At 37.7% G+C, this 26,857-nt stretch overlaps 1 protein-coding gene across 2 annotated transcripts in view; it reads right to left on the bottom strand.

The window, feature by feature from the left end:
- LOC102232068 (pyridoxal kinase-like) overlaps positions 1–24,195 on the bottom strand; it is a 29,367-nt gene extending 5,172 nt beyond the window's left edge. Inside the window, exons 1-9 of one of the 2 annotated variants that reach the window (XM_023328050.1) lie at positions 23,951–24,195; positions 23,732–23,872; positions 11,032–11,086; positions 3,463–3,567; positions 3,114–3,197; positions 2,382–2,416; positions 2,001–2,086; positions 570–615; positions 360–471 (exon numbers count right to left, since the gene is read on the bottom strand). In XM_023328050.1, the coding sequence (XP_023183818.1) occupies positions 360–471; positions 570–615; positions 2,001–2,086; positions 2,382–2,416; positions 3,114–3,197; positions 3,463–3,567; positions 11,032–11,086; positions 23,732–23,812 (604 nt within the window). In that variant the 5' untranslated portion in view covers positions 23,813–23,872; positions 23,951–24,195. Of the gene's footprint in view, positions 1–359; positions 472–569; positions 616–2,000; positions 2,087–2,381; positions 2,417–3,113; positions 3,198–3,462; positions 3,568–11,031; positions 11,087–23,731 lie in introns of both variants that reach the window. The other variant, XM_023328051.1, reaches the window with a different exon arrangement.
- Between the last annotated feature and the right edge of the window lie 2,662 nt (positions 24,196–26,857).

A 26,857-nucleotide genomic window follows, 5' to 3' on the forward strand; every position in this document is an offset into this window, starting at 1 on the left:
TACATAAAAAAAAAATTTTTAGTTGTTCTACATTGCTTGAAAAATAAAAATCTGAAAATTGGGGTGTGCCTTTGTTTGCGGTCCACTTTTCTGATACGCTTACATAATAAAATCTGAGTTTCTAAATGTACAAATATGATAGAAATATAATGCGCAGTTAAACGTTGTTCCAAGTCAAATCTGAGCCACACTTCTCAGACGTTCATTAATAAAGCATTTTGAAAACTGTGAAACATTTTCCTCAAACTGTTGCCCTGCAAACTGTGGAGAAGTTCAAAGGGTGTGAGTACTTTTGTAAGCCATTGTAATTTCTTCACATGTTTGTAAACGCACACAATATAATATCATGTTCCACCCACCATGACGCTGGCTACCCAGTGAGACGAGGAAGCGGTCTCCCAGTCTGGGGGGAAGATCAGAGGAAGTAATAACGACTGTGTCTGGGCCCATAGCGTGTAGAAGGTCCATCACCTACAAAACAACACATATTAAGGTAAGAAGAGTTCAGTTATGAATCAGAAACTTCTGCTGAGAAAAAGTATATAGTTTAAGAAAGCTGGATCCACTACCTCCACAGCATCCTTCTGTGAGCTGATGTTTTTCCCTGTTAATAATCTAAAACAACACAGGAGAAAGTTAGCAGAGTCCAAATAAAAAAAGAAAAACAGCTGTTTCATAAACAAAATGTTGAGTTTTGATTAAAATGTTTTATGTAATTCAACTTTTTGAAACAAAGTTGTTTGAAGTGAAACTGAAGGACCAGCAGGGGGAGAAACGAGACAACAAAACTGGACCAGAAACATTTTCTGAGGATCTTCAGCTACATCCAACAAACCTCTGTTGCCACGACAACCAGAATAGGTTGTGGCAACTTTCTCATTTACCTAGATATACTTTTTAATGGTGAAAAAGAAAGTACACCCTCCTTCAAGTGTAGTTTTACATTTCAGGACATAATTATGATCTGGACTACCAGGTTTTAACTCAAACTACAGAAAAACAAAGTTCACTTTGGTTTTAGTCAGAAAATGAAGTCAAAATTAAATAGTTGTTGATGCAACACTAAGTGCACCCAATGATTTAACAGCTTCTGGATGATGGTCAGTTAAATGAAGTAAAGGCCAGAGAGTGTTCCCTTTCTTTTCACCATGTTAACTCATGTAAACACAGCTGAGACTACAAACCAATCCCGTACAATTAACACAATACATCATCAAATATATAAAATATAATCTGATGATTTTATTTAGGTACTATATCTAACATTTAACTTAACTGCTCATTAAAAGATCAAATCTATGGTAACACTTTGACAGGTTAAGACTGTCATGACACCATCATAAACATGACATAACACCTGTCATGAACATGAGTAAGTCTTCATGAATATTTATGACTGTTATAAAGTGTCATTCGGTAAATCATGACACTTTTAATACAAAGTTGACATTCAAAATGTCTTTATGACAACTTGACATTAACCAAGATGAACCATGATCTCACATAAATTTGTTATAAAAGTACAGGACCCATATGCTCCGGTCAAAGAATTAAACATTACAGTTAACATAGAGTGCACACACAAAACATACATACTCACACACATATAGAAATGCATAAACATGCGATTTGTCAATTTTTCTTTGGTGATGAGGCTCCCAAACTTTTTGCCATCACCCTAATCTTAATTTTATGTCATCCAAAAAATCTGATTAACAGATTTTTTTGTTGTGCTCCAATCAAAATGAGAATGAAATTAGGTGTGCACCGATTACAGTTTTCTTACCCATCACCAAACTTTAAAAAGCCAGACCTGCCAATTTTGAATTCTTTACTTGACAATTTTTTTGTGACTGAAAAGTCGCTAAACATAGTGACAAAATCACTAAGTAGGAAATCACAGCCAATTTATTGGTGCATCCCTAAATGAAATTAGCTCATGAGACAAGTTGAGTAATAACAGAGAGGACTAAAATTTTTTATAACAAGATAGGACTCACTCAGCCTCAAACTGGTTAGGAGTAATGATGTCTGCAACAGGAACAACCTTATTCTTGTAGACCGGATAAAGATTCTGAGGAACATACTGTGGAAAGAGACATACAAGTTAAAAACACTTCATCATTTAAAAACAGGCTGACAACAATGTCCTGGACTAGCATATGTTTAAAAAGTATTACATATATAAACACTGTGAGGATTAAAATTCAATAATCCATTTAATTTTATTAAATGAACTAATAGTATTAGCAGCAACACTAGAAGATACATCAACAGCAAAATATACAGATCACAACAGACAAGAAAAATAAAAGCAACTTCTCCCACATATTCAAAACAGAAACACCACTGCTACTGCATTGAGATGCCTATAATCTCACCATGGATCCATGATCACCAAGGACGGGGTCACATACTGAAAGGATAAACATACAAAGTCATGCATCCATCAGAGACCTGCACACCCTCTGAGAGCAACCACATTAGATAAAACACTGCAGTGAGGGGAGGAATGAAGATCTGAACTCATCCAGAAATATGAAGCGCAAAAGAAGAGCCATTTTAGAAAGATATGACAAAGACAGAATTGGATGGCTCCTCTATAGCACAACAGCATGCTGTCAGAGGAGATGATGTGCTCATAATTATTTGGGATTATGAGATGCTTCATTGGTGAAGATGGAAAGTGGACCTATGCTGTAGAAAAGTGGCTTCACTGAATGATGCTAAAGTAAATGAGAGTTGGAATCAGAACCAGCTCAGAAATACAGAAAGCTTCTGAAAAGTAATGGTGTAACATAAGGAACAGAGAACTTGGGCATCAATGCACAACCCAATGGCCATCCAAGATGAAAGCAATTATAGCAGCTGGAACATGGTGCAAAAGAGAAATTTTTAGGTACTGATTTGTTCAAGAGGTCAATGTTCTGGAAGAGCATTCCTATGATGATCTAATGAACCAAACACACAAGTAATACATATTTACTGGTTAAACACAGTTGTATTACATACAAGTATAAGAATGTATGGTTATAATGAGAACCGTACATTCTAGGAGAATCAGATTTCTTCTAGAAATGTTATTTTTAGAAAAAATGAAAAGTGTTGCTCACCATAAACCAGATTAGGATTGGCTCTCTTTAGCTCCTGAACAATATCCACCACCATCTCTAAAAAAGACGTGTCTCTGGTATACCCTGAACACATCCCACACAACAACAAGGAACAATGCATTTAGAAAGGCCTCTCAAAATATGCAACATCAAGATATGACATTAAAACAGTAAAGAGGGGAAAAACATAGATGAAATGCACAACTTTTCCACAGGCACAATAAATCCTAAGTGTACCTCAAGGTAAGGTTGAATGAAAAACTATTTAGTCTAAGGATGAATTAGTAACTTATTTCCAAATCACTACCAATGGACACACCACAGTAAAAGTAAAAAGACAAACATTCACCTGTTAATACATAGTCATATTGGTGTACGTTGTTCAGTTTGATTCCCTCATATAGAACATGCAGCTCATCTGCCGTCAATACCTGGCCTTTCCAGTGAGAATAACCTGTGAAAAGAACAAGGGATCAGATGGATTTATTGAGCTTCTTTAAACTGGATCAAGTCCATCCTACAATCTCACTACTGAGTATGCCATCCTTCATATCAATTTTATTGTTCAAAGACTCATGAGTCCTAATGGAACCTTATAAAGTGCTACCTGAAATGTGTCCACCTTCTTGCCAACCTCTGGGTGATGGCAGAGATCAGACCGTGATCTCCAGCTTTTACTGGAGAGGTCTACATCTGAGTGTGAAGTGGCTGGGATGAAAATCAGCCCCTCCAAATACAAGAGGTGGAAAAGGGCAGAGTTATTTATCTGGGTCGGTTACAAGGTCCTGCCCAAAGTGGAGCAGTTCAAGTATCTCAGGGTCTTGTTTAGGAATGACCCCTGAGTAAGTGGATTGGTGTTGATTGGTGTGGCAATCAACACTAATCCACCTGTTGATTGCCGGACCAATCAACAGGTGGATTGATGTGGCTTCTGCAGCAATGCGAACGATGTGCCTATCTGTCATGAAGAGAGAGCTGAGCAGAAAAGCAAGGCTCTTAATTTACCGGTCGATCTACGTTCCTATCCTCATCTATGGTGACAAGCTCTAGATCAGTGGTGCCCAAAGGCAGTCCTCAAAGCCCGGCATTCTGCATGCTTTAGTTCTCTCCCTGGTTTAATGCACCTGGATCAAATGATGGATCGTTAGAAGACCTAAGAAGAACATTGACATGCTGGAAAGGTTGTTACTACCACCAGGAAGTAAACTAAAACATGCAGGATGCCGGCCCTTGAGGACTGACTTTGGGCACCCCTGCTCTAGATAGTGACTGAAAAAATGCGATTGCAGATATAAGCAGCTGAGCTGCCTCACTGGTTAGGTGTTCCAGACATATCCTACCAGAAGGAGACCCTAAGAAAGACTTAGGACACGCTGGATGGACTATGTTTCTCAGCTGGGAGCTCCTTGGAATTCTCCCAGAGGAGCTGGTCCAAGTGGTTGGGGAGAGGGACGTCTGGTTCTCTCTGCTTAAGGGCCCTGCTTGGTCATGCTGAACTGCTAAAATCAGTTGTCACTGTCATAGTTGCATGACAAAAATCAAGTCATTTTGTTTCCAGTCTCATATCATCCGGCCCATTTTGTAAGAACCCCCACTTTTAACTTCTTTGGTTTCCCAGAAACCTGCATATCCTAACGTTTGAGCAATTTGGAGATCTACATTCTTCCTTCCAGCAAAGTATAATTTTCCACAAGGGGCCCAACAAAACCAAATTTTCATTAACACAGAACCGGAAAGCAGAACAGCAACTATTTAATGCTTGGTGAGATCCTTTTGGTTGAAGTCAGAGCAGTAGGGAGGCACAACAGGCATAAAACTAAGAATTATAATAACTCAGTGTTCCGGCAATGTAGGGCAGGCATGATGAGGTTTTACCTCTAGCACAAGGCTAGTGTAACCAGTGTCTGTTCCAGTTCTTTGATGAATAAGACTTGCAAGTGCACAAAGACCTCATTGACTACAGATGCAGGCATTGTTGCCCTCTCTCGTGCTTCAACTTTCACTGTAAAGCAGCTGCCCAATGTACATAAACCTTATCAATCTGATTCTTAAACCTGCTAATGAATAACTTTAAAAGTAGTCATTGTTTACCAATCAGAAAATCCTAACTTTACATTTCACTGACAGTTGTTATCAGTAATTGATCTCAGTATCAAACTTTTTTAGTCCAGAGCAGAGGTACGAACGCACACATATGAAAAACCCACTGTGCACATGATGGCATCTGCTCAGATAAGGACATGGATTTTGATGTGGAAAAAAAAATTCCTTCCACTAACACCTATACTATCCCTATATGTAGCTGCTAACGTAGCTTCTGGCCTATATGTAGCTGCTAGCTACATATAGGCCAGAAGCTACGTTACATGATATTTTGAATAAGTCGTCACATTTATGTGACACGGGCACCACCCAAACTGGGTTCATATGCAGGTGTCTGCGCATGACATGTTTGCTGCAGGCCGATGATGTCGCAGCTTCAGGTGAGTCACAGTCAAGTCACATGGTGGTGGAGAATTTGGTTGCTAAGCAACAGGCCAGGAGAAAGCCAAAGGGGCTAAAAAAGACAGATGAGCATTCAGAGCACCCGAAAGAGAGAGAGAGAGTAAGAGAAAAAAATTGATGGCAAGCTAACAGATAAGGGCTGCCTCTGTCGTCATCAAATGTTGCTGTCGCAATTCCAATGCCTGCTGTTTGCTGCTGCGGCGCGTCACTCCCTCCATCTTCATATGTGTCATTCCTTCTCCGTCTAATCGACAATGTAATCACTGTCGATTACATTTCTCATTTAGATTTTTTTTCTCTTGATCTCTGCAGCCTCTCAGATTCCAAGCATCTACTTCAATATATCACACCAAATTATACACTCTCCATGAAGAAATTGCAGATCATGGTTTCAAAGACAGAAGATCTGATTAAATTTGAGCGAGAGTCTCTGGCATCTTTATGTTAAGGTCACTCAAATTCACACAGAATTTGAGTGACCTTTTGACTTTTTCAGGCCTCATTTTCTCTATGTGAGCTATGAAAAAAAATTTATAATAACGTCATATTAACAGAGATTCTTATGATTTGTTGGTGTTTTTTAAACTTAGCAGATCTAAATGACTCTAAAGCTTTGGATTTCAAGGGCCTGTCAGAACTTGTGCCAAAAACCAAATTTAGGAAGAAATGGAAAGCTGATGCCCCTTCACGCACTATCCAGTGCTCTCTTTGTGAACAAACTTAGAAACATCTATACAAAGATGTGTGTTCATGAAAGCTTAAATCAACACTACAGTTGGATTGTGAAATATAAAAAAAGATTAAGATTTTTAGTATTGACATTTTAACCACATTTGTCCTGTGTTGCTATCTTATAGTACATGTGTATTGGGATGCTTATGTCAGGATGTGGTTTTACTGTGACATCGTCTTTATTGACAGTCTGGGGATGAAAGAACAATCCTTTATATACAGTCTGAAAGTGCTCCAAAATGTTAAAATAGTTATTAAATGAATTAATCCAAAAGTAGGTCGGGCATTCCTGCCGCTGGAGCTGTTATAAGCATTTAGCATGCTGTGGTGAGTGAATCTTCATCTGTGCTGACAGAGAGTCTATATGGTGTATCATGAGTAATGTAACCTAAGCTACAGTATCAGATATGTTGAAAATCAATGCTGGAGGGTCGTTTATCGAAAGTTATGCATCTTTGTACACATGACACACTGCATTCCTTAAAATCAAGGTTAACAACCCAGCTGTTCAGAGCCCTTGATTGGCAGTATATGGAAAACTGATCAACATATTTGATTATTATAATCATCAGATTATTATCTGCCATTTGATAAATGCCATTATCAAAATCGTCAGATTTACACACTTTACATTTGACAGAAATGTAATGTTCTACTGAACATTACATTTCAGTAGAACATCGTTGTACATCGGTGGCAATATGCAATTAAGTAGCTCAAATGTTATTGAAATCATATTCGTTATAATAGTTTTGGGCTATTCATTACATTTTAGTTTTATTTCATTGTGACTTTTTGTTTGTCTAGTTCAGTTAGTTTCAATTAGTTTTTAAAGTGTGTCTGTAGGGTTTTATTAGTTAAATATTGTTTAGTTTTAGCTTAGTTTTTATTAAAGTAGTAGTTTTAGTTTTATCCTACTTTGACCTTGAATTCCTACTACATTCTAGAAATCATCAAAGTGATTATGTATATATCGATTGACTAAAGAATACTCAGCAGAAGATAAAGAAGCGTAAATGCCACCATGAGGAATATGGAGTGTTGCAAATTGCTGACATTTGATGAATACTTGTGTGGGGAAAACTAAAATCTATTTCTCACAAGTTCAAAAGACTAATAGTTTCATAAACACAGAAATGAAGTATATCTATAATTTAAGTATGTTTAGGTAGTTATAGAAACACACAATACAGTTCCAGTTAGTTCCAGTTTTAATAACTGTTATTAATTTCAGTAAAAAATGTTTTTTCAATTTCAGTTTTCATTATTTTGTTACTTTTAATTTGTTAACAAAACAGTGCTTCTTTCACAGTTGGTGACTGTATGTTGTTTTATGGTGTAAAGCACTGAACTGCCTCGCTGCTGAAATGTGCTATACAAATAAACTTGACAACATGCAAAGGTAGTGTAACCAATCTTTATACAATCGACTGTTTAATTCTCAAGTCAAGATCATCCCAAATAAGTTATGTTGATTGATGGTCATTATGAACTAAATAAAGAGAGGCCACAACAGAGAAGTGGAGCCACAAACTTATCTCTATATATGGTTGCTTCATTCCTAGAGCTCACCCACATAGCAACACTACACAATTATGCTTACTCTCAGCCTGCGCCAGGCTACGTTACTAACATCGTTCCTGGTGACAACAGAAGTTTTAACTGAAGCAATAGGTAAGTATTTCTTGTCATTGTTGCTGCGATACATTTTATTAGTTAATGTAAAAAAAAAACCTGACTAAAATGTTAATTCTACTATGTTAATGTCATTTTTACTGTTTTTACTTTTGTTTTTTTCTACAACAGCATAAAAATATTAGTAAATTGAAATAGATTTAATGACATGTCTATGTGCAGTTTAGTGGTGTAAATCACACTTCATTAAGTAAGTGGCGTTCTGAAGAAACTTATTTCAAATAGGAATGTCTTTCAAGATCAGCATTTATGTTTGTAGCACTATGAATGCTGTGCTATGCAATTAAAAAATAGAGGTAATATGTAGTTTTTTAATTGTCATTTTTATCATTATCACAATAGGGCTGCAAATTTTGGGGGGATTCTGGATTATGTTTATTGTATCTTGGCGTTAGTGTTTATTTTTGACCAACACTTATATTTATATTTATTTTGTTACCTTCCAAAAATAATGGCCCAATTAAATTTTTGCCAAAAGTGATTTGGGGAAGAAAAAAAAATCACTTGGCAAAACAGATTTTGGCAAAGTGATAATATCAAAGTCTTTGTATGATAAGATTAAAGAAATTCAAAAACATCTGGATATTTTTTGACTAATCTTATACGAGATCATTTGATTATGGAATAAGGACAAGACGTTTACAATCTGTATATGCTTTGTGTTTCTGTGAGGGAACAGCTGAACAAACTACTTGTTTTCTTAGCCCACTGCTGGTTCATTCTTTTAGTTCTGCTGGGATGAATAACATCAGCTGAGGCCACCTATCAGTTCAAGAACACACAGTGCAGATTGTTCATTCAAAGGACTGGCAATTAGATCAAAACAAGTAAAGTGACAGAGACAGAGAGGATGATGCAGACAGCCCTCAGAGCCATCCAACGATCATACATCAGTCAGTTTCTGAGGAATTAAACACAATTCCTGCCACAAGCATGCCTGTTAAAGAGTCAAGACTTTCACTTTGTACATCGGTGGCAATATGCAATTAAGTAGCTCAAATGTTGTTGAAATCATATTTGTTTTTATGTTTTGGAAAAAAGCGTATTCCATCTCTACATCAGCCTCCAGAATTTTTATACTTATTCAACTTTAAAAATACCTTTTTAATCCCAAAGTAATTAGAATATTGTAATTTATTTTATCCAAAGTTTTTCAAAGTGTAAAAACATGTATATTTTGGTATGGATAACTTTTTATACATTTCAATCAATGAAATTAATTTGTATAGCATGTTTCAGCAACAAGGCAGTTCAAAGTGCTTCATATCATTAAAACACAGGAATACACAATCATAAAAAACACCATGCAGTCAACAATTGAGTCAACAATATGAGTTAGACCTTTCCTGACTCAAGGTTCCACCTTTACAGACTTTTTTAAAATGCTAAAAAAAAAAAAAAAGAAAAGCTCTGTATAAATATATGGCAGATATTTCCATATCTTCCTGGCTTTAAATATGAAATAGGAGAGGTAGAAAATATTAAACTAGAATAGATTCAAGGGAACAAGAAAGAACACAAGAAAGGAAGGAATTGATGATAGAAGGGAGGCGGTGCACAAGGATACAAGAATGTTCACCAGGAAAGAATGAAAAATACAAGGAAGGTAAGGAGTAATAACACAGGGATTCAAGGAAGGAATGAATGAAGAGCATGAGGAGGGAAGGAAGAGTATGGTAGTTTTCTTTAACTACCGTATTTGTATTTAAAGAACAATTTACTGATTTTTATACTGGATTTGGTGTTTGTGCAACAAAATAAATTGAAAAAACTCTCCAATTAGTAACAGGTCCTGGAGACTCTTGTCAATGTATATTTTCTGTAAATTACGTCAAAACAAAATATCAGAGAACATTTAGAATTATGCCAGTCTAGCCTTTAACATTTTAACTCTAATAAATGCAAATTGCCAAGACTTCAAACATGAAAGAGGTACATAAAACTCCACAAATACACAAGCTCAGGTGGCTTCTGAGCAGGAGCTGTGAAATTGACACTGCAGGGTACAAATAATTCGCAAGGTCTTTAAAGATGAACTGTACAGAAATAAGTTAACTGTGTTTCACTAATAATATAAATGTCTTCATTTTTTCTGGTAACAAATCATGTTTATGGCATTAGAGATGCACTGATACCAATATTGAAAAAAAAAACCCCATCTAGATCAGGTGTCGGTGACAATGTGTCCAATCCTTAATGGCAGATCTTTCAGTCTAATTCTAGGAGTGAATATAATTTACTTTACATTATATTTAGAATTCTTACACTTTCTTAACCATTTGAAAGAAGGCTTGTTGCAGTTTATCTTGGTCAAACATGTAAAAATAGTCAACCGGTTGTTTTTGCCAGTTTTAGTTGCTTTATATTTAACATTGGCTGTTATACTCCTAATTGCTCTGACTGAACAAATTAAAGTTGTTGTTTTTACATGACTGGCCAAGCTTGTGAAGCTATTGGTGTATTAAATGTGTGTTACTGGTGCAGAGTTATCAATAAATATGCAATTCAGTTCATTTATGCCTGCGTCTAGAAAAAAAAAAAAGTTTCAGTCAGTACAGCAATGTTTCTCTGTGTCGGACCGGTATCGGCCAACACTAAACCTCAGATAGTGGTATCAGTTTTGGAAGTGAAAAAATAGTGACTGTTACACCTCACCTTAAAAGGTGCCACCTCCACAGTTTTCTGCCACATGTAACATGTTGCATGTATGTCAAAAAATTGTGTTTTGTTTATTGGCAAAAAATGTGAGAGAGTTAGAGTACATCAGTAATATGGAGTTGAAATATTGTTCGCTGACCTGAAAAACTCCACTCCTTCCTGTTCTCCACCCCCCAGCTTCAGGGTGGCCCCCTGTGGCAGCAGCCACCTCTGTTAATACTCTAAAATCTCATTACGACTTCAGCAGCACTGACTGACTCATACACACCCACACAATCCATCTATACCATACACTCCCAAAACATTCCCTCAGAAAGACGGTCAGAACCTGTGTGGTTGGAGAACTGCACCGAGTTGATGGAGTCCACCTCAAACCCTAAAACCTGGACACAAAGACACAAGAAGAAGAGAATCAGAGCAGAAACAAAATGTCTCCAGTAATGAACATTTCTAGGTTGATATAAGAAAATGTTTGGAGACATTTTAGCATCACAAACCCAAATGTAACCTTAACCCTTTGTCATTATTTACTTTTGTAGCCTCTAAAAGTTTCACCATCACCCCACTGTCTGTAATTTTTGCAGTACTTATGTGTAGGTATTTATAGCTGAATACGCAGAAAACCCTGGTGCCCTGGAAGTGCTAAGAGAGAACCAACTCTAGATGAAAAAAGGAATATTACTGCACAGCTAATTCTGTGAAACAAACTAAAAGAAAGGGAGATTTAAAAAAACATGACAATCCAACTGTAACATTCATGCAGAAATCTACAGAGCAGATAAAGAAAAATAAAAACACACTTGGTGTCTTTTCGGAGTGGAAAGAGGCAGGCTCACGGCTCATCCATATGCGCAGTCTGTCACTATCTGAAGAGCTTTGTTTAATTGGACTAAAGCGGGCGGAATGAATGGGCTCTTTGTTCTTTTCAATTCACTGTGACTTTCAGAGAAGAAACACCCCTGTAAACCTCACCGTCCCTACCAGCCAGAACAAGTCTCCAAATTAACTTTGACCTTGGAGGGACATCTGTATGCTCCTGAGAGCGCAGCGCGTGCTTTCTGCAAGGTATCCTGCTGGATGGGCACCACCAGCGTGTGACTTTCAACAAACATGTGAGGTGCTGAACAAAAACATGAAGCTGTAGGTAAAACTTTCACAAGAAAGGCTGAACTGTGGATTAGACTGAGCTTTTTTTTCTTATTTTTTTTGTCGTGGTGATCGTTTAGTTAATATCTGAGAAGGACTTATGGAGAAGGAGACAACAGATTTTAAGTTCTGGTATCAGACGAATCGATATTTCAGTATCAATCCGCACATCACTAACGGCAACGCCAGAGATTGTTTAACTGCACTGATTAACGTTAACTCAGTTGGATCAGCCTAGCTAAGCGATTATCGACTGTACTTTTTATAAGATTGACTTTTGGCAAATTCTCTAATCTCGGTTGGACATGGATGAAGATGGAAGACCTTTTTTGTGTATAGATCCTACAACTGTGGTACTGAGAGGTAAGCTTAATTTGCAGTTGTCTGTCTTTGTAAGATAAGCTAATTCTGAAGCAAGTTAGCATGTAATGACATGCCAATTTCCCCCCATGGGTTAAAGAGCTGCTCTTGTGAATATGAGCTCTGAACAGTCATTAACCACAATAGCTATTGCTTAAAAATAATATCGACACGAGTTTTTGGTAGCTACAGTGTTTTTTACATAGCTAAGGTGGCTTCTCATTCGTAGCTTCTGATTCAGAAATGGCTAAAGGGCAATTCCGCCTAATATTTCCCTAATATTAAGCTTGAGGATGTTTAATCTGCTGTAATTTAAAAACTTAAATGCAATTAGACTTAAAGCCTATATTAGATTATTCCAAACTGTTTGCAGGATATTTCAAACATTATTTTTGATTTGTGAATTTAAGTAGTCCCAGTTTGAAGAATAATCTAATATGGCACTTCCATCCATCCATCCATTTTCTGTTCACCCTTGTCCCTAATGGGGTCGGGAGGGTTGCTGGTGCCGATCTCCAGCTACGTTCTGGACGTGAGGCGGGGTCACCCTGGACAGGTCGCCAGTCTGTCGCAGAGCAACACAGAGACATACAGGACAAACAACCATGAACACACACACTCACACTTAGGGAGAATTTAGAGAGACCAATTAACCTGACAGTCATGTTTTTGGACTGTGGGAGGAAGCCGGAGTACCTGGAGAGAACCCATGCATGCACAGGGAGAACATGCAAACTCCATGCAGAAAGACCCCGGCCGGGAATCGAACCCAGGACCTTCTTGGTGCAAGGCAACAGTGCTACCAACTGCGCCACTGTGCAGCCTAATATGGCACTTTATTTCACAAATCAGAAAAAAGTTTCAGACATAACAAACAAGGTTTAAATGATTTTACTATCAGTGTAATAATCTAGTTCAGGTTTGAACAGTTTAGGTATTGTTTTTTATTATTCAAATAGAGCAGATTAAACACAAGATGTAGTAAAAATAATTGTGTGTAGTTGCCTTTTAAAAGCTTCCCAAATTGGAAACTATAATCAGAAGCTAATTGTAATAAACTGTAATAAAGCTTAATTTAGTTTGAGTTTTTATCTAGGTCTGTTTGCCATCAGATATTTAATATTGACCATAACAAAAAGGAGACTCAGTCATATGACTGACATTCACATTCTTGAGGTAAGACATTTATGATACTTTTTCATCATTATACCGATTACAGTCCCTAAAACGTGGTTTGTTTTGTGGTTGTTTTTCTGTCTGTGTTCCAATTAGCAGATGACCCAAGAACTTCAATCAAACAAGACCACTTTTCAGCTCTGTGGTGATCGTGTAACTGCCTACTAGCCATTGCTGTCCTGATCTTCAGAAATTAGGACTGATAGTGTGATGTACATCATAGTGTGCTACTACACCTTTCAGCACATGTGTGTGGCCACTCTTTTCTGTGCTGCTGACAGATGTCTGGAGAACGCCATGCATAAATGAGACAAGACTTCCACATAGCCTGGCTATGTGTGACTTTAAGACGTTCATTGCAGAGTTAGAAAATATATAAAAATTATTTTTAATTCAAATTATTGATACTTTTATAATTATTTATTTGAATACTTATACTTTATTGTCATAATATATTACATAATATCTTAGTATTCTTTTAATTGTTTTAAACTATTATAATGTATTGAGTTCTGCTCCAGAACAAGGGATTTTAAAGAAACCATCCACCTACTACAATGTTTAAGATAAAAAATATTCAGCAAACACCAAGAAAACATACATTGTTGTTCTCACATGGCCCAGGTTAGTTTAGTCTAGGCCTGTCACGATAGCAAATTTTGCTGAGCAATTAATTGTCTCAAAAAATTATTGCGATAAACGATAATATTGTCTGAAGACCTTTTTACACTGATTTAATGGAAATGACGTAATAATGCATGTGATTTCCTGCCAAAGATAGATACACTTTATTTTCAAAAGAATATTTAACACTGGAGCTGATAAACAAAATAAACAAAACAACCAAAAACAAAAATAAAATGGATTCTCAGTCTCCATGAACAAAAAATGTACTTGATAAAACTAAACAACATAAAGCCAAAGTAGAAATAAATACTGCATTCAACCTAAAGACTGCAGATTATGAAGTCTGTATATTATGTTGCCCTTCAGTAATAATTAGATGTAAATAGAGAAGATGGGCACATCACTACCTGATGCAATAGTTCACACTACATGATTTTTGCTCCTATTTTTCCCCTTATGACAATCTTAGATCGTTGGTCTTTCTAAGATTGTGTGGTGTGTTATGGTAGATCATCGTTGCCGCTCCGATCTAAATCAGAGGTTTTCCCCGACTGCGATCTTAACGCAGTTTGTTGAATGTGACAGGCAGCCAATCAGAAAGCGCGGATTCTCCTCCATGTTTTCTGAGGGGAAATTACGTCGGGGAATCCTAAACAGCTGACACGGCGCAACCCGAAGTCCAGGTGACATTGGAGATGATACGTGGAAACAACATTAATGTTTATTCAACATGCAAAGACTATAAAAATGACAAGAGGAGGAGTTGGAGCGAAATTGCTACCACAGTTGATAAACCCGGTAACTTTTCAGCTGTTTTTCGTTAACGTGACGGAAATAGGTTATAATGATTTTCATTCAGTCAGGACTGACACTAGCCACATGCATTGCAGGTAGATTGTAGTAAAGCATTGATTAATGCCTGGTTTTAAAATTAGTTCACTGGACTTGCAGCCATTATTTTGTGCCCATTGTTGGACACCACACGGCAGGACCGAACCCGATCGAACCTTTATACCTAGGATTTCTGTCAGCTAATGTGTGGTCTGTCAGGTTTTGAAAATGGGCCGACAATCGGCCGACAGCTCTAAGATCGTGTCGTGTGCGCTGGGCTTTACAATAAGGAAATGAGGAAGGAGGGTCAGTGGAGAGCACCGGAGTTGAGCCTTTTTTCATTCGGTGTCATTAACAGAAAGAGAAAAAGGCCGGAAGAGAGATAATGCCGATAATTGAAATGACGTTGATAGTTTTAATTTATCGTACGATTAATCGATTTATCGTTTATCGCAACAGGCCTAGTTTAGTCAGATATTTGAAAAAATTATATTTTGTGTATATTTTATACAAATTTTGTGCTTTATCCATAGGACCTGTTTTGTCCCTCTTCTCAAGAATCATTGAAAAGTAAATATCTGTACTGATAATGCAAATATTGAAGTTGTAACAAACGGTGTAGAGCAAGATAAGTTTATGCTTCTACCTACCTCCTTTTCAAACAAATAAATATGCATCATGTTGTATAAGTGTGAACATATTTGAAATAAACAAATAAGCAATCAGCTATTGAAACAAAAAACCTCTGTTGAGTCACCCATGCTGGGAATCATCTCTACTTTCTCAGATTTTCTGTTTAGTTTATCCCCAGCAGCTCAGCTCTGTCTTCATCTTCGCGTCATCAGGAATAATCCTGTGGTGGCCAATCAGAGCGTGTCTTCCTCACGCTGCCGTCTCCATTATGACAGCACGGAGAGAGGAATGCCCAGCACGCTCGCGGACATCATAGTCATCATCCTCCCCTTCTCTCTTACACCAGCTGAATCACGGCCATTACTCTGAAAGCTGAGCAGCCTCTTCACTGACCTGTCACTTGTTTTTTTAATCAAAATTCCCCACAGTGCCAGATTTGACCTAATTTTTTTACTTTTACCACTGTGGACAATAATCTGTGGCAAGGAAGACCATTTGGATATTTTTGGACAGTTGTATTACATATGTCTACACATGTAAAATTATTTCCTGGTGAACATTAATAGAGAACAATGTGCCACGGCACTAAAAGTTGGAACCACAACATAAAAATGAACCTCAAGTATGACTCCAATGTCGAAAAAGCACAATTTCACAATTGCCGTGTTTCCACTAAATAGAAACACAGTTAAAATCAGACAAGTTTGTTCATGCGAAGCGTCATTAAAAAATAAAAAACATGCAGCTCTGCTGCCATCATCCTCCTGCCACTTCCTGTCGTCTCTTTATTCATTTCCGCCAGTAGAAACATCCAGCTGTTGATTCCACTCGTGTGATGCAAAAAAATAATTTCTATTGCAGTTTTGTGAAATATCATCCTAATCCCAGAGCAAAACTTTTTTTTTCAAAACTGCCATGTTTCCATAGGTTGAGTTTCCCTGTGACTGCTTGTAGCAGATGAGATCCGCCCCCGACTCTTCAACGATAAGCAGATATCAACAATGGAAGGATAGAATTCAGTAGACTGCCTTCAATTTAGCGTGTTCCATTTCAAGCTAAATTAATATTTTGAGCAAATTTTACGACCACCCGCCAACTTTATTCTTTATTAAAATTAATTGCAATTCTAGCTACTTTTTCTGGTGTTACTGTAAACGTTTGGAGACTGTAAAGGTAAATGATTATTTTCTGGTGTTTAATACAGTTAATCTATGACATGTGTAACAGTTATATACAATACTCTTATTTGGAACAGTTTTCTGTTGAGCATTTGGGAATTCAGCTGAAGAAGCAGGCCGAAGCAGGGTTTTTTCCTCCCCCGCTGACACACCAGAGCAATAAAATTTGCATTCCAATGGGAGTGGGGAGTACGGAGGTGTCTGTGAAATCTCATCTTAGGACGTTTGGCGTCAGGGATCTGCCCGTATCAGGCAGCGATGGGCACGAAGTGGTCCGCCCTGAAGGTTATCCTGCAATAGTCAGCCCCGCCCACTCCTCACTTCTACCCAGGGCTGCCTACCGGCCAGTTCTCTGTCTAACAGGTCCGGAAAATCTCTGAGACCTGGGTATTACCCTAAAAGTACTCTATAAGAGATAATCTATTTAAACTGGTGGCGAAAGTGATTCGTCTAGCTCTAACTACCTCCAATCCAGAAGTTATGACCCTTTACAGTTAAGAAACAATCAGCTGAGTAGCCCTCACAGCTGCGTAATTCCAATAACCACTTCTGTTAACGGTAGCCCACTTTCTAAATCATAACTTGCACTTGGAACCGGCTAGATTATGTTTAGTGACTTAGATGTAAGTCCCAGGGTCATTATTTACTCTCACCAAAGGAAATTATGAAGCCTCCTATTTACTGGAATCATGTACATTAGTTTTACCTTAATTAAAAGAACTGAACAAAAGTTAAATGACTCTATTAATTCCAATGTCCACCAACCTCATTAGAATTTTATAGTATAAATTTATTAAGCAAGCTTAAGCAGGGATATGCGACATACAAATCAATAATCAATCGTTTATAATTCAAAAACAGTGTAATAAAATTTACATGCACAATCATACTACCCTGTCTCTTTTCCCTAACTTTAAGTCGCACGTTCTGAAATGGAATTTCAATGAGCAGATTCAACTCATACCCAGACGCTGGTGGATCTTTTGGCAACAGGAATTTCTAGCATCCTTGGTAGAGGTCTTTGCCTTGTGTGGAAAAATCCTCCTTAGAAAGGAAACAAAGCAGAACGGGTCCGAATCCTTTTGCAAAACCCAGTTCCTCATCCCTGAGGGACCTTTGTCCTTCCTCCAAGTCTTGTTGCAGAGTTTGAAATTGCTGGGCTGAGACGAGACCGACGATCGAATGAAGAACCAGGGATGGGGCGATGGAACCCAGTCCTTTCTTGGCGGTGTGAAGTCCGAGCTCCCCCGTGGTTCTGAAGTGCGGTCCGTGGCTCAATCTGCTTCTGCAAGTTGTCTCTCCTTCTGCGCTGCCGGACTGGGAACAACCGGTTCCTCCTTGCAGCCCCTTTTTATGCATCTCTCCACCATGTGTGTGTATGGGGAGGTTTGGTCTACGTGACTTGCTTCACATCTGCTGTCTCTCATGAAAAAGTCCCCACATTGCCCAACCTATTTTTGCTGACCGTAGTGGAAAGTCCCGTACTTCCCCTTTCTCCGTTGCTTCAGCCAAACTCAACACACCACCCATCCTGTGCGCTTTGGCCATCTGTTCAGAACTGCTTGCGACATTTCCTGTCTCCGGACTGTGCTGTATTCCTCTCTTTTTCTATAACTCACTATTATTTATTATAACTCATTAAACACATTAAATCTGTTGTTAAACCTGTTTGAATTAATTTCAAATGATTACAACTTCACATTATCACAAGTTTGATCCTCAGTTAACAATCAATCACATCTCTTACTTATTATAATTCATCAACCATAATCCACAGTTAAATCATTACAGAAATCATTACAGATCACATTTCAGATAATACATTTCAGAAGGTTATTATGTGATTACTTGTATTCATTTTACTATTCATTCATGTTCGATTTAATTAGCTTTTAATCAAACTACAAGATTACTTATTTTCTTCCAAGCCATTATGCACCTTTTTCTGCGTGTGCCTGGAAAGATCTCATACCCTTATGCCAGCCAGTTTTCTTGACAGCCCTCTTACTTAGATAAAAACCAGACATCTGAGCTGTAATGAGGGGAGTTTCCGGGGTTCTCTGGGGGGCTGTAACAGGCCTCTGAGTGGTCGAACGACAGACCGCCTTCTTTGCATATATTAAATAGGGAAACACCTTTTTAGTTTATAATTCCAAGTCCGCACCCGAGAGTTTGAGTTTTTTCCATCTTTTCTCCACGTTGGGCGCCCTTTTGTCTGTCTTGTGTTTCGTGTTGTTTGTTTTCCCCTTGTCTGTATAAAATGTATATCTCTGTATCTCTGCAGCTTTGTTGTCGATTGCTTTTTGTCTGAATTAAACTCTGTGATCTGTGACGTCATTGTGCCTCGCCGTCTCCTTGCCAGCTGTGACGACATCTGCTCGGGACCCGGCTAACAGGAGGAAAAGGAGAGCCATGCTTTTTCCAAAATTTAAGCTAACCTAATAACTTTCCTCCTTAACAAGACTCATGACAGCACTTATTGGTGTACCCCAGAAACAGCATTCACAGAGACAAGCCAGACCCGCTTTGTCTGCATCCCGACTCCCAATGAATCACACAGGCGTAAGGCCACTACTGACCAGTCCCTAACAGTCAAGGTTGGATACAGAAATTATCTTGCCTTTGTCCTAAATAAATTACTGCATTTCTATTGTATAAATTGATCTATTCAGGTTGTTAATGCGGTCTGTACTAAAAAAACATTCAAATAATTACTGTACTGTAACTTTGTGTAAGTTCCTAATTAGAGACACACCAATATAAAAATGTAGCACAATATCAGTGTCAAATTGCTAACCACACCATTGCTTCTCTGCTTCAGTTAAACTCCCCACAATCCTTTACTGTCCTACCATCACTGTCACATAACCAACCTTCTCCACCAGAAAAAGATGGAAATATATATTTTATTTATCAGACCGATACCATCCATTCATCCATCCCATTTCTGTTCACCCTTGTGCCTAGTGGAGCTGGGAGTGTTGCTGGTGCCTATCTCCAGTGAGACATTTCAGATGAGAGGCGGGGTCACCCTGGACAGGTCAACAGTCTGTTGCAGGGCAACACAGAGATAAACATAACCGGACCGATGTTAAAATACTGATGTTAGTGTGCTACTGCTACACCACGCAACGCACCTTTTTTCTTCCAACTTAATGAATAATCAATTTTAAATATTCACGATATCAATATTGCCCAAAATAATCCTCATAATTGTTTTTTCATAATCCAGTAGCCCTATTATGCAAGGCTGAACTGATTGCAGTTTTCTGGCTGATCGCCGATAGACCGATCTTTATAAAGTCCAACCTGCTGATTACGATTTTGGCCAATTACAATTTCTTTTTTATATGAAATGTTGCTAAATATAGCAAGAAGGCACTGAGTTGGCAACAGTGGTGTGACTATCGTTAACTGCATCAAGCAGACATGGGCTGTGGTCCAGTCAGTCAGTCAAACCTCTCTCACAGCAGAGCAGATGAGGACAGTGGCTGATTTTTATACCTTTGTGGAGGTAGATACTATCAGGATATAAAATCAGCTTCATAATCACCTGATTATGGGTGATCAGCCAATCACCCATAATTAAGGAAATCTGAGTCGATTTATCGGTGGACACCTACGATAATAAACATGTGCTACCTAGCACTCAAGAAAACATGAGCTTTAGGAACGTATCTGAATTTTCGGAGCCAGATATATTTAAGGTTGACCTGTATAAACTCCTGCTGGGTCTAAATGAATGTCCTGCAGTGTCAAGAACTTCAATGTGAATGAACTAATTGGGACAATGACTCGGATCAGGGGCAAAAGGGATCCTGATTGGCCAATCCCTTTAGAATGCTAATAAGATAAGCTAATGGAGCTTTTCAAACATTATAAAGCAAATTATCCTCATTGTACATAGCTTGTTGTTCTATTGTTGTAACATAGAAACTGATTCTTTTAGAATGAATTGGGGATTTTGATTATAATATCCATATAGTGGAGTTGTAGAGCTTGCAGAGTAGGAGTACATTGACTGTGATCTGTCTGAGTTGAGGCTGTGTACTGAGACCAGCCCTGCTGCTCTGCATTACTTTACCATTAAGGTGTTACAAATGAGCCTTAATAGGGCGTAGTGCTTAAAGATTACTGACTACACTGAACTCTGATGACAAGCATCAAAGCGGAACAGCCATTAAGAGAAGCACCAAATAAATCCTGGTGTGCCGCAGGCTAAAAATAAACCCGGGCCACTTCTCACCACGAGCACCATGATGGAGCTCATACTGTAAGCTCCTCACACTGACCTCCACCAGCCACCGAAGAGCCTGTATCATCAGGATAATTATTACTAATGCACAGACACTTACTGTAATCCTACTGTCAACAATGGACGTCGTAAAGGAGACATGATGGCAACGCTCATTGCCAGAAGGAGCTAATACCCTTAATGTCCTCTCACATATCGTATCAATTGCCTCATTTAGACGGCGCTTGTTATGATTCTTTGTAAGACACTGGAAAAAAACGCCCTGAGGCAAGACTTTTATTACTGTTTATGTAGGTAATGAGCCAACAGCAAAAGTTAGAAGAGTTTGCAAGACTTCAAAATAAAACAATCACTTGTTCATTCAGGGTTTTTTTGTTTGTTTTTTGAGGTTTGGATCTTTCTCAAATTAATACAGACTGCCCAATACAGTAGATCACTGAACCACTGAAATTAGACTATTCAGATATAAAAAGACAGAATGAAACTTGAAAAATGTCTAACACTAGCATAACTACTGGAAAAGGTTGTGAGCTAGGGATTTTTCGATAATTCAGCCTTCTGATAAATCAGCTCTAATTTGTCTATTTATTATTATTATTTACATAATTTCTCATTAAGATCAATGAGAAATTACGCCAATGGACCTGAGTGAAGTTGGTCCCTCAAACCTTCTTCAAATTAAATTAGTGTCAAACGTTTGTTCCGAAAAATGTTTTCATTTATGCTGCCATCATTTTAAAGACATTAATAAATGTTTGCAGAGGACATCAAAAGTCAATCAGCTCTTCCACATTTACAAAATCAAATGTATTCAATGACAAACATTTTAGTTACACAAACAGAGTACAAGTAGTTAATATAAATAGTGTTTGATTTTGTTAATGGAGAGCAGGCTGATCTCTGGTAACCTCTGGAAACTTTTTTTTGTAAAATTTCACAACTTATAATGGCAAAAAAATAAATAAATTGCTGCACAAACCAACAGAAATGTGTGATGTCAACTTTATTTAATTTGAAGAAGGTGAGGTGAGCCAACTTCACTCAGGTACTTTGTTGCTAAATTTAACAACTTTTCAGACAAGGGATCAGTGATCGGCCAGAAGACTGCAACCAGTGCACCCAAAATGAGTGGCCTCAACCGCATTCCTCAAGGGCCAGAGTCCTTCAACTTCTGTCTCTTTTCCTATACACTTTAATTAAATGGCTAAACTCTCTCACTAGCATCTACAAGGTTCTGATAATGAGATAATATTGGATCCATGTGTGTTGAAGCAGAGAGACATCTAAAAGCTGCAGGACACCAGTTCTCGAGAACTGCAGTTTGAGACCACCACTCTAGAATTTATTCTGTGTGACAGTTTTTACGATTACTATGCTACTGTCTATGTGCATTTGTATTCAGTCCCCAAGTCAAATCCAGCTGAAAATCTCAAAACCATTCCACATCTAGGCAATGCTTTCTAAGAAAATTTCTAGGAAAAATCCCCCTCAAATTTCTAAGCTCCAAAAGTCTCAAACGAGAGAGAGAGAGAGAGATCTTTTTAAAAAAATAAAAATAAAAAAAAACATTTCCAAAAAGTTGAAAATTCTTGAGTTTTGAAACTCTGAACATTTCCCAAAGTGAAAAAGTTTTGGCCTTTGAAACTGAAAATTTCTAAGTTTTTTCTAAAAAATGTCTTACATTCTTCTACAATTTCCAAGTTTTTTTCTTATTTTTTCCTGTCTGCACCCTAATATATCCGTCGAATTAAACTGTTGTAAGAGTATGAAGGAATAGTTTTAAGGACCTTGGTGTACCTTGATAAAGATAAGTACCTTACACCAGATAACAGCACCTTGGAGTGAGCCCTGTTAAACGTAGAACGCTGCAACATTGTAAGAAAATTCACAACTAACTCTAAACATGTCAAAATGAAGAACAGTAAATGATCCTGACTAAATGATTGCATATGCAATAAATGCAATCTTTGAAAAATGCTTAACAGCATTATGTTGGTGTACCACGTTTAGAATGTCATGTAAAGTTCATCTTCCCTTATGCTGATTGATATTAATGTTTCAATAATGCAATAGTTATTAAATCCTATTTTTTGTATTTAAATTGCTTACACACGTCCCCTCGTGATTTCTACAGAGCAGTCGACATTTCAGTCATTTAGCTCAGCTCCACTCTGATCGTACTATTTGTTCCGTTGCTTTGGTGAATGAAAAGCGTCGGTTTTGAGGTGACGGACAACGAGACCTCCCAGAACATCATGATGACTCAATTATCAGGCATCCTCAATGACAGGTGTCGTGCCTCGAACCCGCAAGAGAAGGACGGGTTTTCATGTCATTTGGTCCCCGATACGCGTTCATCCACTAGCGTGACCTTAATAAACGTTTTTCGCATGAAAGTACATCAGGGAGGCGGAGGATTTGGTGAAAGGAGGAACTAAATGCGCCAGGGACACAACATTTTACGCAACACCTGTCTTATAAAGGGTTAACCTTTATATTTAGAATATTAGAATGGTCTGTATAGCAATGATCAGAATAGTAAAATGGAAGTTTTAATTGACAAACGCTTTCAAATAAAAGCACATTATAACAGCTTGGAAGAGGTTATTAATTATAATTATGTGAACTTACTAGAACGTTAACGTATATCTATAGAAAATGTATAGAAATTTGTTCTGTTTTTTGCTAGAAGATAGTTGGAAGACAGAAACACAGGAAGTCAGGAACGTACTGTGTTAATTGGCATCTCAGACAGGGTCGTGTTCGTGACGGGTGTTGTGTCGCCCGCTGTCCGATAATGAGTGTATGCAGTTTGCATTTACCTGTAACGGGAAAGAGGCGCTCTTGTTGCCCACGTATCCCCGGACTACATGGCTCTGTATGGACAGAACACGGCATTCCATGGCGGCTCCCGGTCAGCCGAGGGGAAATGTAGATAATCCCTTATTCAAAGACAACCACGTCTACACATAACAACACCAGAAAACACCGCTTTAACTCTATAACAACAGAGAAGAACCCGCGTTAGCTAGCTTTCTAACCTCTCACACAGATGTGACGGAGAGCGCGTGCGGCGGCGACTGTAGTGATGTGTGTGTATGAATGAGGGAGAGAGCGCGTGCGAATGAGCGCACACAAATAGCTATTACGACCCTTAACGTTACTGTTACCGGTAACGCCGCTGTTTGTGGCTCATTTTCATGTGAATCGTTAAAGGGAACAACGAGTTACAGACAAACAGGGTCGCCCCTAACAAGGACATACATTAAAAATGCACGCACACCGGCTTTACGTGCAGGCAGTCTCTGTGACCGCCTAACAAGGATGACGTCAGCACTGTACTGGATTTAAATCAATGTAAATTTCAATCATTTTCTATTTAGCTACATTATTTTCCTCCAGTTTTATATATCCAAATCATTCAATGCAATATCTAGCAATGACTTGTGTTTTTAAATAGTCTTAAAATAGGATGCATTTTTTTATTGTATTTTTGGTGATGTGTTTTCTGTGTTGTGACTCACACCATTTCACTGGCAGAGTCGTGACTGAGGAGAGATTTGACTTGGTAAAGGCTTTTATGTCACCACATTGCACAGCACAGCCGGAGCTGGTTTAGCACATCCACAGGCATACAGTACAGTGGCAGTAAATGATTGGTGATGAAAGCATAACGTGTTTTATTAATCCCCTGAATATGTCTGAGTTGCAAATAGAAAAAAAAACAGCCAGAAGGCCTCCTAAAGTTTATGTTCCAACTTGGAAAGTTAAAGACTCTTCACATAATCCAATATGTCTGCATTAGAGTTTCTGTTTATCTCAGTTTAGAAATTTTGGAATCAGTGAAGAAAAATGAACTCACCTTTGAAGTAAACTTAATTTCTTCCACTAATTTTCCCCTCTGTAGTTGATTTTCATAGTTAATAAACCCAAAAACAACTAATTGTTTCCTTCGTGCACACTTCCCACGAATGTTAAACATGTTCAGTTTTCTTTTGTTTGTAGAGGTTTTGGACTTAACAAGCCCAATAGATCAATCTGTCCGTTGGTCCTGTGAGGATACTTGGCATTTTGGCCGTTTTTATGACTGTTTTTTTACTTGTTGACATCTAGATTTCGGTTCAGACATGTCCAAGTGCTGGCCATCTTGTCCGTTTGCTGTTATTTTGTTTTTGTTGTTGTTTCAAATATATTCCTCTGCCACAAAAAAAAAAAACATGTCAAGAAAGCAGTAATTTTTTCCAACTTTAGGAACATTTTGTATTCACTTTCACAACTGCAATCTAAAGTGATTTTCTATCATATACTCATGGTTTACTGTAAGGAAGAGTGGTTTTATGACTGACAAATCATATCTAAAGCATGGGGTCACAAAAAGGGATCAGAAGGAAAAATAATGGAAGGATGCTGCAATATGAAGTGTTCAGAAAATGATTAAATCTAAGATTTGAGAATTTTTAAGACAATTTATCCATATTGTTTATGAAAATCATAACTACCAAGATAAATAAGCTGATTTGCAATGGTTTAAGCACCACAGGTGCAAAATAGTTTATTTGTGGTCACAACCAACATTACAGCATCTTACTAAATAGAGAAATGGATGGAAGATTCTTCCTTTCATTATACTAAAAAGCTATGAATGGTTGAACATGAAGTAACAAATTTCCCCTATATATATATATATATATATATATATATATAGTTTTTCCAACATGTGGCAGCTGCCAGGCTCTGCAGACCAGAGGGGTCAAAGGGACAGGGAGAGCATGAAAAGAAGAAGCAATGAAGCCAAGCACAAGGCTGTTCTGCTGACAGCTCCACCTGCTGCTCAATGAGGCATTAAGCAGAAAATAGCAGGTTTTTTCTACTCCAAGTGCTGCTCTGTTGAGCTCTTTATTGCACATAATAATAAAACAGCCAGAAATATGTCTCAAACAAATGAGACAAGGAGAGACGGCACCACTAAGGTGAATGGGTTCGCTGATATGTTTAGTACATAGACTATTTAAAATGTGAGATTTTTTTATTTTTATTTGAATGAACACCACATATTTCTTGTTGGTTAATCGCTTAAAAAATGTAACAGAGCTGCAAATTGTGGAGATAAAAACCCATTCCAAAATCTCCATAGGGTTGGATTATAAGGATCATGGAGAATGAAATCTCATTCCAGTGTTGAGGCAGAGCAGAATTACATACACAGGGATACATTCTCTATATGGCACATTCAATAAATAAGAAGCAAATTTATATCTTTTTACCAAGTGGACAGTCCTATTGTTTTCACCACATCATAGTTTTGTTTAAAGCTACATTTCTACCACCATTAGAAACGGATTAAAAAGAAACAATTTAACAAAAATACAAATTTAAAAATTCTAATCTAATATTTATAAAAGTCAATTTTAGTTTAGTCTTGTATACTGCAATAAACTAATTTCTTTATTTGTTGAGTTCTAAAAACAAACACTGGCTTGGTTGAATAAAAGCTTTCCTCATTTCAGCTTTGCACTCACTCAGTTCATATTATTAACACAACTTCTGGGTTAAATACATATAATATTGTGTCAAACAGTTTGTGATGTCTGGGTCAATTACACATAATTCTCTGGGTCAGACTGTCACATAATCACCATCCCTATAAAGTATTCACACCCTCTAAAAAGATAATGTTTCCTTACTGTAACACTACAGTACACATAGTTAATAATTCTTTTAAGATATAAACTATAAGCAGCAACATGTTTTTTTCCTTTAAAGGGGCATTATTATGTATTTTTCAGGCATATAGTGTCATTTTATAGCACAGTCAAGTAACTATGTTACTTTCAGATGTTTAAAAAATGCTAAATATATCAAATATGACTTAAAAAAATCATACTTTGTAATCTAATGCCTTGAAATTGGGCCTCTGTCTCTTTAAGAAGCTCCTGCTCTTTCTGAAA

The sequence above is a fragment of the Xiphophorus maculatus genome, chromosome 22 (genome assembly GCF_002775205.1).
Source record: "Xiphophorus maculatus strain JP 163 A chromosome 22, X_maculatus-5.0-male, whole genome shotgun sequence".
Taxonomy (NCBI): domain Eukaryota; kingdom Metazoa; phylum Chordata; class Actinopteri; order Cyprinodontiformes; family Poeciliidae; genus Xiphophorus; species Xiphophorus maculatus.